Source organism: Felis catus, chromosome A1 (assembly GCF_018350175.1).
Source record: "Felis catus isolate Fca126 chromosome A1, F.catus_Fca126_mat1.0, whole genome shotgun sequence".
NCBI lineage: Eukaryota > Metazoa > Chordata > Mammalia > Carnivora > Felidae > Felis > Felis catus.
In genome coordinates, this window is record NC_058368.1 from 27,289,675 (window position 1) to 27,304,647 (window position 14,973).

General features: G+C 41.9%; 1 protein-coding gene across 16 annotated transcripts in view; it reads left to right on the top strand.

Annotated features, from left to right (window-relative positions):
* Positions 1–14,973, top strand: part of ENOX1 (ecto-NOX disulfide-thiol exchanger 1) — a 579,959-nt gene that overhangs the window by 335,199 nt on the left and 229,787 nt on the right. For 14 of the 16 annotated variants that reach the window (XM_023251799.2, XM_023251828.2, XM_023251820.2 and 11 more), the window contains 2 exons: positions 10,864–11,007; positions 11,874–12,011. In XM_023251799.2, coding sequence (XP_023107567.1) covers positions 10,864–11,007; positions 11,874–12,011 — 282 coding nt within the window. The remainder of the gene's footprint in view (positions 1–10,863; positions 11,008–11,873; positions 12,012–14,973) is intronic. The other 2 variants (XM_023251815.2, XM_045053403.1) reach the window with 2 other exon arrangements.

The window sequence follows — 14,973 nt, forward strand, 5'->3', positions numbered from 1 at the left end:
GAGAGGCTGGAGCAAGAGGGAAGTCCCCAGCTGGGTTCTCGGGGGTGCGGTCTATCCTTACTGAGCTGAAAAGTAACTGCCACAAGGGTGATGATGAGGATGATGATGATGATGATGACGGTAAGCCCATGGCGGGACTTTGATTCAAGCATATGTCTCACAGTAACATAGGTCCTCGGGCCTCCAGCGCCTCCAATATGTCGGTGATCCCTTGGACCAGGGATTAGAAGTTGGGATTTCTGGTTTACTCAGCTCATGGCTTTACCCAGCTACGCAGGACCTTCACTTCCTGCTTCTGTAGCTCTTGTTCATGGTGGACAGTTGAACCCCTGGCCTGCCTTGTCACCAGCTGCCACTGTACCAAGATGGCCTGTGTTAGAGACACCATGTCAGGTAGAGGTAAGAGAAGTAGGGCGAGAGGAGGTGTGGGCACAAAGGGGTAAGGAAAGGAATAGTAACCCTCCTTTACCTCCCAGCCGTCCAGTTCAGATGGCCATGACCAGCCTCTCCATCTTGCCATCCTTATCTGTCAGTATTGTATTTCGTTAGGTAGTAAAAGCATGGTGGGTTGGAAATGACACATAGGAGCTACCCACACAGGGGTAACCGTTCTGGGCATCTTTGGTGGTGACGATGCTTGCACCAAATCCTCAGCTCAGATCACAGATTTACCCTCAATATATGCATTTTGACAAAGTTAAGCCCAGTTTGAGCCAAGACATCTGTGAGACTTACTCACAGGTGAAACCTAACCTCTAAGGCTACACATCAACTGTAGGTAGACATCTTAGGTGTCTGTGCCCCATTCGCCTTTTCTCTAAATGCACAGTTAACATTCTGACTTTAGGAAAAATGTGCTTCTCAATAAAGCATTGGCTTTGAGATGTTTTCCAGCAGTGATTTCTGATTTGTTCACATTTGAGTCTACTTTTGTCACTGAAGTACAGAGGTCAACATGGCTGCTGGGGACTGGGGAAGGGCCATGCAAAGACAACAGAGCTTCCAGGTCCTGATTACCAGCGGATCCTCAGACTATGGCTCTACCTTGCATGGCAAGGTCTCCCCGTCCTGGCACAATGCTGGTCCTGGCATTTTCCCTTTGAGCAACTCTGGCTTCATGTTTACCTACTGCTCATAGCAATTCCTGGTTTTAGCCTACCTGCCTTTTTTGTGGGGGTCGGCAGAGGGCCGAAGGGGTGAAGGGAGGAATCTTAGTGAGCGTCCTTCCTTATTGCAAGCCTAGCAATACACTAATGGACAGTTGTATCCAGAATCTAATTGTTGTTGTTGTTTTCTTATGATAGGCAAGCTCCTAAAAGTATCTAGTTTGCGACGCTACTGCAAGCTAATGCTTTTTTTAATTTGCAAACTCTTTGAAGACTGGGTCTGTGTCTTGCTCACCATTACATTCCTGATATCAAGCACATTGCCTTCATTCAGCAAGTATTTAATAAAGATCTGCTGAGTGACTGTGTCCCCGGGTGATGGAAGTAACCCTTTACCCCAGACTTCTCTGTCAAACCAAGTCGGTCAAACCAAGGAGGGATTCCTAGTCTGGCTCTTTGTTGGGGAAAACCTCAGTTCTCCAAATCTGTAACAACATAGGCCCGGGCGAAAACAAACTAAATCGTGGGGTTCTGCCATTCATTAGCTTTGCAACCTTGGGTAAATGATCCAAAGTCTTAACTTCCTGAACCTTTTCATGCTTCTAGAAAGTTGCTAATGATACCTATCTCATAGGTTGTGGTTGATATTTCATAAGATCAAAGGTGTGGGCCTGTTCGATCATAAGCTCTTTTCCCAGTGGGTGCCTCTAGAGGAAGGGCTGAGGGAATGACATCCTCCCTTGACTTTACAGACTTTGCTTTTTGAACTCATTACAAATATTAGTGCTCATAGTAATACCTTGAAAATAAGAATGTCCTTACAGGAATATTTATTTCCGTCTCCCTAACCTATACTGGAGTTTACTCTCGGATGGAAAAGAACCGTGTCGTTGCATTCCACTGCTGCAGATCGCCCTACCGGAGAGAAAGGCCAGTTGCGTCGGCTGGTAGAACGGCATCAAGGGTTTGGGGAGTGTATTTGAATGAAGGTGGTGTCTCTGGTTAGGAAGAGGACGCTGCATTTAGTTTTATGGTGATTATGTGTCTCTGCTCTGTCTGCCTTGTTTGTAGGTTATTAGCAATACTCTCTGCGTTGCAGAGATGGTGGCAGGTTGATATGTTGGACGAGTACGTGAACACATGTCTACTTGATTACGCAAGTAATAAAGTCATTACTTTGATTGCATTAATGGTCGAGGCCTGGTGAATGTTTGCCATTGGCAGCCGCTGCCACTTTCAAACGCCCTCACGTCCCCTGCACTGTTTTACCACCACTGGGTGCTGGGCATTTTCTGAGTCATTATTTTACAATAAACATTATCTCATAATAAACCATAACACTTACAATTGCACACGAATAAGAACATCAGAGAGCTTGAAGAGCAGGATATCTTTTTCATTAAGGCTAGAGAGGGGAAAAAAAATGTGATAGTGCTGGTGGGGATTCATTTAAAATATTTGTTTAGGTTGGGTTTAAGCCATCTTGCTGGGAAAATAATAAACCGTGGTAGCAATCGCAATATTCTGTAATTCCCACAAAGCACATTCCGCATAATTTCTTTTTTATAAATAATAAAACCATAAGTAAATATGATGACTTTAAGCTAACATGAAATTGCATTCAGTAACACGGGCCAGATGTTTTTCTCTCATATCTGTTTTTTAGGGTCAGTTTTTCTCCCTCCCCTACCTTCCCCCGATAAATTTGTAAGTCGTCTGTGAATAAGTAACTGGGGATGGCGTTTAATCCTGAACTGAGGTTGGCAAACGTAAAGGGAAAATTTAGCTTTGTTTATCTCACACGTAGTAGGCAGGAAGGAGACAACGTCTCCGAACAGCCATTTAAAACTTTTGCAGACTCGAATGGCCGCCGCTCGGCTTTGCTTTTGGAGGCCTCACCCCATGCTGCACTTAACGTACAAAATGCACTCAATGTATCTGGCATGCAGTATGATTTTGTCTATAGGACTTTTGGACAGGATTGCTATAATTCTGCTTTTGAAGTTATCTGCCTACAAGTTATTCCTCTCATTTAAAACCAGCTCTGATTTCTGCATAATTATGCAGACTCAGGAGTTTTTTGCAACATGAGAAAGCCCCACTTGCGAGTGATTTTCAACTCTAATGATGTCTGTGTGACTATTAAATTTGATAATTAGAGAAGTTGTCATAATACAAAATTTCTAGGTGTTTCATTAAGTAAGTACTTGGTTTTGGTAATGCATGTTTTACTGTATGTTGACATGAAACGTTTTCAGCTCTCCAAGATTATTGTGCACCCTGTGCCTTCAGTGCCTAACTGATAACACAGCCACAGTTAGAAAAACAGGCTACTTTCCCGGGGCAGATGAGTCGTTGATCTGGAAGGCTGGAGTAGGAGAAAAGATTCTATTTGAGGATCTTAGTCCTCCAAATGCCATCCCCTTGTACGGGAGGATTTCTGTATGACATTCTTACGAGGCACGTATCTCCTCCTACTGACAGCGAGAAGGGGTGTTAATGGGAGAAGATAGAGTGGAGGGTAGCGCATTTATACCCTTGTATGGAAATCTGTAACCAAGATAGAGAGCAAGGATGGAATTACAGCTGTGGCAGCAGCATTTTTCAGGGACCTTCGGCCTTGTTTTCAGCGCTGGAACCTTCCCATTGGCATCTATCCCGCCCCCCTGTTGGGGGCAAGAGGCTTCGTGGAGCTTTCTGTGTCACAGAAGCCTGGCTGAGATCACTGTGTGCAGTCAGTCCTTACCTCCGAGGATAATCCTGACCTCCGAAAGCAGTTAGAACATAAAGCCTTCACCACGAAAGAACTAAGACAGTCTTTCTATTAGATTCTGAGTCACGAATGTCCCTAGAGGCTAGACCCATCTTGCTGTACACCCCCAACCTCTCGTCTTGGGAACCTGAATATTTTCGGGCCCAGAAGGCCTTCCTCTTTCTGAGCACCTCCGTTTGAATCTCGGTGAACACTGCCAATGGCACCCAAGCTTTGACCCATTTCCCCAGAATGCTCCCTGCTCAACCTAGAACTTTCCAGTTGGATATCTTGCTGCACATTCATTTGCTCCAACTAGCCCACCCTCACGAGGTAACCATACCAACTATGACTCCCCATGGAGTGAAAAGGACTCTCCCTAGGAACCCAGGGCCCCCACCATCCTACTCACTGCTTTCAGACCATAAACAAGGGCTGTGTGTGGTCATTTAGAGAAACAGAAAACAAGGTCTCTGGTCCAGGGCACCCCACTGGAGGCGGGGTGTCCTGCTGAGTCTGGAATACCTGGGGCAATCATGACTGCAGGGTAATACTTCATCCGTCGTGTTGCAAAGGCATCATTAAGAGCACATTAGTTTAAAGAGTAACCAACACATTGTTTGTGACCCTACTAGGAGAAATGTTAAACAGGATGGGCAACTGGCTCAGGCTGGTCAGGATCTGATCTGGATTTTATTGCAGGTAGATTTCCATAGATTCAAGAGCTCTAATCAAGCTTTCTTTTTTTTTTTTTTGAAAACAGATCATTCATTTACCAGAGTTTGCAGCCATTTAAGGGTCAGTTATTCACTCACTACAATTAAAATGTTCCACTTTGTAGCTTAATATGTTTTTCATGGTTGGGTCAAGGTATAAAATGAGTACATAAAGAAAAAACTGAGTACAACAGAGCACAAATTATAGGATGATACTGTCTGCTTTCCCTTATATAAGAAGATAATAATGTTCACAGAAATTGCTTTCTGTGTGTAAGTGTGGCCAAAAAGACCAGCATGTGACCTACACTATACATGCATTAAAAATTGTTCTTTGATCATTGGCAGTGTCCATGGTTTATAGACCTCACGCTTTTGAGGAATGTATCTTCGAAGCCTGAAATCTACCTAAAGTCTATTTCGGAGGTGTTACAAAAGAACTTCCAAAAGGTCTTCCAAAAGGACTCTTTCCCCTGGTCTCTGCGTTGCTCTTTCTCTGCAGCCCACATCTTTGCCATCTCAATCGAAGCTTCTGCGTAGTTATAGCATTGTATTTACTTTGTCTCTTCAGTAGGACTGTTTGAATGGGAACTTGAGAACAGAGAGTGCAAACAGAAAACAAACCTGTCAGGTGAGGGAAAATGCAAATTCTCTGATGTGTCCATATTTACTTTCATAAACTTGTCTGAGACTTACTTGATTGGCAGTTACGCCTCAATATCCCCGTTCAGGGGACAGAAGAGTCCCTTTCCCAGGGCCACACATGGTTGCAGAAGCAGAGTTCAAGGGCTTATTTTCCCCACAAGGGCTCAGCTGAAGGGTGAATGTGTGAACTGTTAAGGCTGAAACAGTTTCCTGCCAGTAACATTTTGGGGACTTCCACATCTGGGGGAAGCTGGAATTAAGGAACTCTAGGGTTTGAACCTTGATGTTCTATGAACCTGGGTGTGGTTGTCCTGAATCCTCAGGGCGTTAGAAAAAGCTTTGCTGAAAGTGAGACTCTTCTCGTTTTAATGGATCCAGCCCTATGTTTATGGATGAGATTGCTTCCTTTAATAATTCACTCAGCAGCAGAGTCAGCAATGATAACTTTCCCTATGCTAGATGTATTTTGGAAGGTAGAAAACAACGTCTGACAACATATTGTGTATGTGGTTGATGGATATCCATCAATGGGAGGTATGAGTTGACCCATTACATGTTTCATAAACAGCCTTCAGGTATAATATTGCCCTTCTCAGAAAAGCTGAAATAATCTAAGTGTGGAAGCTCCTGTATTTTAAAACTTGCCTATATACAGACTTTGAAATTACATACTATCATAGTAGTATCTGGTCCTATTTCTTTTTCTGTCTTTAACGGAAAAAGAAATACTTTATCCCTAAGGTCTCAAGCTTTCTCTTTTATTATTTTGTTCAATTTAGAAATATAAAATGTAATATTTTTTAAAAGAATCGATTTCCTGAAAACAAAGTAATTTTACCTCTGTCATTTCTCTACACTTAAAAATGTAATGCCAAACAGTATTTTACTTTGCGTCCAAGGACTTTATCTACCTCTCATGCCCATGCTGGTTGAGTTGTCTCTGGCAAATTTGGTAATTTTGTTTGATTTCATGATTTCAGAGGAAACCTTCTCTCTCATTCATATTCTCTGTCTGTCTCTGCCTCTGTTTGTCTGTCTCTCTCTCTTTCTCAATGTTGAGTTTTTCAAAGACAGACATGTCTTGGGTAAAACCTTATCATCCATTCAGTAACCGTTCCCTCCCTAACATGGAAGAATGACAACTTGTAGTTTAAAACTGGCTGCTAGACAGAATGGAAAAATGGAGGATGCAAGCTCAGATCCTTAATGATATTTTGTGTTTGAGAAACGGCCAGACCTGCTTTCTTTCCTCTGTAGTACGTGCCAAATGGAAATTTTTCCTTTCTTCCAATGATATCACTTCTTTAGCATATATGTACGTATGTGCCTTTATTACACTAATGTACTGTTTAATGGGTCTGGAGATGCTGTTATTTATGGATTTCAGCTCATTCAAAGAACAGCTGCAAGAAGTCTCACAAAAGGGGAGCATCCCGGTAACCTGATGATGGCCCCACATTGGTTGCCAGGGAGGTGTGGAATCTTAGATCGTGAAGAATGACTTGTTAAGTGCACCAAAAGCTTATCTGGAAGGATCTAACATTTTTAAAAATTGTCTTTCTTTGACACTTTAAATTCGTCTGTGTTCTAGTTCCCAACAACAGTTTCCCCTTTTGTGTTCTTTAGTTTTCAAACCTCCAGCCTTTGGAATTGGACCCTGGAACTGAAGTTTATTCCTTTGTTCCTTTATTATTTCCTTCTTTCTCTTTTTATTTTCCTTTTTAGTTTCCTTCCTTTCTTCTATGACTGAATTCACTTGAAAAACATATGTGTGTGTGTATATATATATACACATACAGTTTATATATAGTTTTAAATATATTTTATAAATGTATACACATAGTATAATTATATATAATTATTACATATAAATAACATATAAGTATATATTATGTACTTTAACATCAAACAAAATCATTCTGTTAAATTTTAAAAAATAAAATTTCAATACTTAACTCATCTCTACCCCCATTTTATAGCAATCTATGCTTTGTGGACAGTTACAGATGGGTTTTATTATTCATAGCGTGTGTGTGTGTGTGTCCTTGGGACACGTGAAAGTTGGACAGGGTTAGCAAGAGTTGTGTTATTTACAGTGAGAAAAGCTGTGCTGTTTGTCTGTTTGTTTGTTTCTTTTGAGGGAGGAATGGGGGAAAATAGTATTTTCATAGGCTTGGTGAGTTTCAAAAATTATTTGCCCTGTTGATGTAGCCCGGTGAAATCCTGAGAATAAATCGATCCTGTTGAACAGTTACGAAATTGGGTATGAGATTTTGCACGTGCATATACCTTAACAAAGAACAGGTTAGATTTCATCTGAACCCTGGACAGTGCTATATCATTAACCTTGGCATTTTGTACATCCGATTGGTTTTGTGATGATCTTGTCTTGCTAAAAGCTGTAAATTCAAACTGCTAATTTCACAATTCGTCATCAGTTTCTTGAAAGCTTTCATAGTTGCATAAACAGAAGAATAGCCTAGAGAAGAAAATTCATACATCTTTTAATTCACATTGTATTATTTTATAAAGGATTTGTGGAAAATAAAGAAATATTCTGCTACAATTTAGGTGTGGCATAGAAAACTAGGGCAGTGCTTACTTTTAGAAATATCAAGTGTTACTCGCTGTTTTAGAATTAATTACATAATTATCCCGTAGAACACTGAGATCCCAGGGTACCTTCATAGAAACACTACACTTCCAAATAAAATAATAATAATTAGCATCTACTATATTCCAAGTGCTTTATTAGCTATAATTTTTTAACTCCCCACATCTCTGCGTGTAAGTAAACACCATTAACATGATCAATCTTTTCTATAGTTTAGAAATAAGAAGACTAAGGCAGAGAAATGGATTTGAATGATAAATTAGGCATTATGGCTTTGAGTCATGTAAAGAGGCAGGTATTCAATAAGAACGATAGATGTTAGGAGAGTATAAAAATTACTCTTGCAACCATTCATAAATTACTAGGTAGTAATTAATTTAAAATATCATCTTTCTTCCAAGCATCAAGGAAATTTACATTTTTTTAAAAAATTGCCTGGCTTCCTTGAGACTCTTGGAAACGCCTAAGAGGTGATACAACTTACTTTGGAGTCACCATTCTAGGTACATGGCAGCTACATGAAGTTGTATGACATTGAAACCATTGGTTGGTTGATTGAAGGCATGTAATAAATTAAGTGTCACAGAGTCTCATTAGGGGATAAATTCAGGTTTACATCTTACATCTTGCCAACAAAGCAATGACTTTTTTTGTTTGTTTTTTATTTGTTGTATGACACAGTAACAGTTCATTACTGTTCCCAATGGAACAGCATTAGTTTAGGATGGGCATGAAAGTGTGGGTGGGCACTATGGGCCCCTGGGACGTTTGATGTCCCCATGTGACACTATAATCACTGAGGAGAAAACTACCTTTGGAACAGACAGTTATAGAGCCATGGAAAGCTAACGGCATCCCTAAAATACTGTTGCAAAAAGGCAAGGGGAAACATGGCAGGTCAGATACCAGTTGTAAAGCCTACAAAGTAAAGGGATGTTCTTTGATGTAATATTCCAGAACTGCAGACTCATTGGACAGAAAGTTGTGATTAATGCCCATTTGGAGAGAACCCAAGCTGGCAGGAAGCCAGCCAACTAAACTTCATTTAGGGAGATAAGTAAGACAAATGGTGACCTTGCAACGATCTGAAACAACTCGACTCCATGGCCATTTGAGCAAAAGAATGAACAGTCTAGCCGGACTCTGCTGTGGTGATCTGAACTGGTTGGAGGTAGACAGGGGAAAGTGCTGTGAGGTTTCATCATAGAAATATAGCTGGTGTGTGGGTAGCCAAAGGGCAGACATTTAGATCTGTTATGTATTTGTTACTGAGTTCATTTTCTATGGTGAGAACGTTGTCTGATGGCATCCATTGCCATGGTGAATAATTGATTCACCACAAGTGAACAAGGTCTCAATTCATTTGGGTAGTAGAGTTTTTGGGTTTTTTTTTTTAATTTTTTAATGTGTGTTCATTTTTGAGAGAGAAACAGAGCATGAGTGGGGGAAGGGCAGAGAGAGAGGGAGACACAGAATCCGAAGCAGGCTCCAGGCTCTGAGCTGGCAGCACAGAACCCCATGTGGGGGGCTCAAACCCATGAATTGCAAGATCATGACTTGAGCCAAAGTCGGACACTTAAACTGACTGAATTGCCCAGGCGCCCCATGGGTAGGTGAGTTTCATTGCAAGGTATAAAGCATTTGTCTTGAGTGCAGTTTGCTCTCAAAGTTGGAATCGTTTTCTATTGAATGATGATGTATCATCTGCCAACAAGCTATTGGAAAATATTCCCCACCATCTCATGTGCCCCTCCGGTCGAGGGCTAGGTGTTTGTGGAGACTATGGAAACAATTTGCTATCACCCACCTACTCCTTGAAATACTGAAATCTGAGCTTCCATTTGAACTAAACTTATAAAGTGTGAACTAGACACACACAAACAGACCATCGCATCTAATTCTAAAATACCCAATAGCAAAAACATGGGTTAGAAAAACGTCTAAGTTTATACCTAAATAAAAAGAAATAATTAAACTATTACATCAAATCCACTTAAAATTCAAACTTCGCAGATCCCACACGTAAGCGGTATGTTTGGCCTTTCAGTTTTGAACTGCTGACTGTGCACTTAAAATACGTGTGCATGAAAAACACTGTATGTATGAATGCTATGTTTTTGCATTTTTAAGGATGGGGGGGAAGGTTATTTTATAAATAGCGGGCTATAGAGGGACCCTTCCCTTTGCAGCTTTATTTAATGCTTTATTATTTGTTTTTACTAGAAGAGTGCTTTGCAAAGTTTAACAAAAATACATGCATATAGATGTATGTGTGTGTGCGTGTGTGCGTGTGTGCGTGCACGCGCATGCGTGTGCGCTGTGAGGCTAGGGAAAACCCAGACCCAACAAACTGTGGCCTGTTCAATTTATCTTCATAGAAATGAAAGAAACAACTGTGTCTCTTTGCTGCCCCAACATCCTCTCCATCTTCTTTTATGAGAGGCGCACTATTCTTTCCCTCTGCCTCTGCTGGCTATTGTAATCTGGGCGCACTCCTTTACCAACTTCACGGAGAATAGCTCCTGGCTTTTCTCTTCCTCTGCCCTCCATTTCCACCCCCCCCCCCCCCCCCCACCGAATACATTTCACAGACGACCGTCTTCCAAAATAACAACATCAATTAATTTTTTAACTTAAAGAAAATCATATTTAGCCCCGAGTCTGCCCTCTCCATTGATGTGTAGTGAGTGGAAGAGGCTGTGCCGGGGCTGATAAGCCCCGTCTGTGAAGTCTGTTCAGTAGGAGGCAAGGAAGGCCCTGGCCACTTGCACAAGGGGCTGCTTGCTTATTCAGGCAGCGTGGCTCTAGGTGAGCTGACAGCTGGCCCGCCCAGCGCACCCAGGGCAAACCTAGGCAGGGACCGGCTGGGCCGCCTGGGGCTCAGGAAGCGGCCCCTCCCTGAGTCTCAGTCTGTGACTGGAAGTTGTCCTTTGTTGTTCATTGGTTTTTGCCCAGACAACAGTGTTTTCCTCAAAGGCTCCCTCGGCTAACTGTCGTGATCTCTCACCACCCTCCTCTCCCCTTTTGCAGAATCCGATGACCTCCGTGGGGAACCTGCACTCAGCCATCAGAGCGCACCTGCCCCCAAGGATGCTCATAGTTCAGTCGTAGATGCAGGTGGCGTGGAAAGCATCAGCCGGTGTCCCCAGCAGCTTCCTCAGATGATGGCTGCAGGTAAATGTCAGTGGCCCGCCCAGGACACAAACAAGGCGTTGTGAGTTCTTAGGGGAAGAGCTTGCCCGGCCGTGAAAATAGGCATTGAACCGGGAACCTGGGATCCTTAAAGAAATGGGGCCATGGGACTAGCATACATCAAAACTCATTAAGTCAAATTTCACATGTTTTGCTGAGTTGTTTTTTTTTTTTTTTTCTGGCCCTGTGCTCTTTGTTTTTAATGTTATTTATTTGTTTATTTGGTTTTGACGAAAGTCTGAACTTATAAGAAATATTTTGGAAGAGTCATCTTAAGCAGACACCTGCATTTCCATAATGGAATGATACAAAAAGCTTAGAAAGGAAAGAGTATGTTACAAGGTAACCCTGATAAATTCAGTTAGGACCGAACTGAGTCGCTGCTTGGCGACTGTTTTTAAAAATTCTGTTAAATAGCTGGAAGGTGTGCCTGCTCCAAAATTCTACTCAGAAATAGATGATGGCATTTATTTTTAGTTTACTGAACCAATTGACTTTTTTTTTCCCTTACCAAAGGAGTGGTCCTGTTCTGCCTCTCCACCTTAGAACTTAACTCACGTTGTCTCACTAAGAGAAAGAAGCAGTTCCTCCATTTTTTTCCAGGAGTGCTTCCTTAATGGCATGCTGTGTGTAACACAAACTACATGTCATTAAGTTTCCTCCCAGAATGTATTTGGAAACCCTTTATGTTTACGTCTGGAGAAAACATTGCTGTAGATTACAGTGCTTTATTTTCGCGTGGTTGGGGAATGTGCTAAGTGAAGTCTCGCATCTCTAGCAATGTGATCTCCTTTAAAACAAACACTTTTGCCTGTTGACTGGAAGTCACAGTTTGTTTTTCCCCGCAGCAGCTGATGGTTTGGGGAGTATAGCGATAGACACAACCCAGCTCAACATGTCCGTGACCGATCCCACAGCCTGGGCCACCGCCATGAATAACTTGGGCATGGTTCCCGTGGGGTTGCCTGGACAGCAGCTTGTGTCTGGTAAGCTTGGATTTCAAGGTACTTCGCAGCAGTACCAAAGGGTGTTGGTGACAGGTGTCCAGTAATCTACCCACACGCAAGTGTCGAGCATAGTCAACATGGGGCATGTTTATGACTGGGATTTGTCTGGCAGGTTGTGCTTGAGATTCTTTTCCTCGTCACCTTGCTCTCCTGCCCGCCAGCTATTCTCAGAAAAAGCCATGTGTAGTATATATCATCGGTGGCATTGCGATATCAATTTCATGTTTTAAATTGCTAAACAGAAGAGCTAACGTTTGCTTTGTAATTTGCAAAACTCCTTCACCTACAATATGCCATCTGATTCCACAGTCGTCTTTTTGAGGCAGGTGGATATTGTTTGTTTGCTTACGAATGTTCACATTTCAAAGACGGGGAAACAGAGGGCCAGCATTCAGGTGGCTTTTCCAGCACTGCGGTGGCAGAACTAGAAATTCAACTCAACGGACACTAGTCCACATTTTTCCCGTCACTCTTTGGAATCACAATACGATGCATTCAATAGGGAAAATGTTTAGAAATGTCCCCAAGTAGAAGGCCGTTTAAAAGATTTCATCATTTAATTTAATACATCTTTATTGAGGACTTTCCGTGTGCTGTGGAACAAATACTCCGGGGAAGAGAACAGATATATACATACATAAGTGTTTCTGAGGACCATGTCTCCCTAAATTGCAAAGCACAGCAACAACAACAACAACAAAACCCAGCGATTAGAATAATGTGTAGAATCAGGTGCGAAGTGGTAACACGGGCCAATAATGTAGTAATTTCCAGAAGGGTCAATCACTGGGGCTCTAAGAGAGGATATTCTCAGAAGAGTAGGACTTGGGCTGTCCAGAAAGATACATAAAACTTGCAGTATCCACTCATTCGCTCCTTCGTTCATTCAACAAACATTTATTGAGTTACTGTCCTGGTGTGGGTGCTCCAGCTATAAACAAACCAGGCATGGTCCCTGCCCTCCCAGAATTTCCAATGAAGAGGTGACAGTCAGTTATTATGTTATGGTCATTGTTACGTCAGAGGAACAATTCACTTTTGCCCGTCAAGTCAGATGAGGGTAGATGGTATGCACCAAGTAGAAAGCAGCCCCCATTGGAGAGGTAGTTTCCGCCCCCACAAACCTGTGTCTTTTGTGCTGAGGTGACCAAGCATTTGTTTGTTTTTGTTGTTGTTTTTATTGTTTTTCAATAGTGGCCATAGATAGGAAATTCTAAACTAGTTACAGTAAGTTTTATGTGTGTGTGTACCTGTACATATATATATATATATATATATATGTACATGCACACGTACATATATGTGAATATATACGTATGGGTTTTTTTTTTTTAATATAACAAGAAAGAACAGGGGAGAAGACAGGAGACAGCGACAAGTGGGAGACAGAAAAAAGAGAGTCAGATCCTGAGTTACAAAACAGTATTCTTAGGATATTTATGAAATTCTCCAAAGTATAAAACTCGCGTTGAGTTGAGGATTAGTCTGGTGCGTGCTGTGTATATATGTGCAGCAGTGACATTTTCTTTTTTTTTTTTTTTGTCACATGCTTTCTTTGCATTTTTGAAATTTTGTTTTCAACATACGAAATTTATTGTCAAATTGGTTTCCATACAACAACCCAGTGCTCATCCCAAAAGGTGCCCTCCTCAATACCCATCACCCACCCTCCCCTCCCTCCCACCCCCCATCAACCCTCAGTTTGTTCTCAGTTTTTAAGAGTCTCTTACGCTTTGGCTCTCTCCCACTCTAACCTCTTTTTTTTTCCTTCCCCTCCCCCATGGGTTTCTGTTAAGTTTCTCAGGATCCACATAAGAGTGAAACCATATGGTATCTGTCTTTCTCTGTATGGCTTATTTCACTTAGCATAACACTCTCCAGTTCCATCCACGTGGCTACAAAGGACCATATTTCGTTCTTTCTCATTGCCACGTAGTACTCCATTGTGTATATAAACCACAATTTCTTTATCCATTCATCAGTTGATGGACATTTAGGCTCTTTCCACAATTTGGCTATTGTTGAGAGTGCTGCTATAAACATTGGGGTACAAGTGCCCCTATGCATCAGTACTCCTGTATCCCTTGGGTAAATTCCTAGCAGTGCTACTGCTGGGTCATAGGGTAGGTCTATTTTTAATTTTCTGAGGAACCTCCACACTGTATTCCAGAGCGGCTGCACCAATTTGCATTCCCACCAATAGTGCAAGAGGGTTCCCGTTTCTCTACATCCTCTCCAGCATCTATAGTCTCCTGCTTTGTTCATTTTGGCCAAGTAGTGACATTTTCTATGGTCTGAACATGCGTTGATCCAGACCCCTTTTCCCGAAAGCTTACCCAGGCAGATACTTCCATCTACTAACTCGAGAGTAAAGATTTGCATTTTTCCACCCAAATTTTCCCAACTGCCTAATTGAAATGCTTATTTAGCAGAAATTGCTCTTGTCTCCACCTCCCACTTGTGTCAGAAAATGTTGTGTAACTTCCAGAGTAAGCCACAACCTCAATAATTCATTATTTTTTCTTTATGATTTTGAGTCTTGTGACATTTTAACCATGACCAATTTATGATTTTCCCGGCAACTTACCATGAAAAGAATTACAGCCCCTGCTCGTTATAGAAGATTTACCGTATCTGCCCTGCATTACGTTCTCTATCTCCTGTACTAGCCAGACTGCTTCAACGGTTTTCGAACCTCTCAGGGTCTTCCTGGGTGTCCCTTTGTCATTTCTGCATTCTGCCAGGTGAACTGTACTTCACGTGGTTCCTCGGGGCTCCCGCTGACCCCGTTTGTTGGCACTTTCTCAGGGTCGCGTTCTGTTTTATTCACTTAGTGTGCCTGCAGTTTCTTCCAGTCTTTTTTCCACGGAAACATTTTCATCACATTAAATACTCTATTGTGTATTTTTATTAACACCTTGTCCTAAATTAGTTTTTCCAT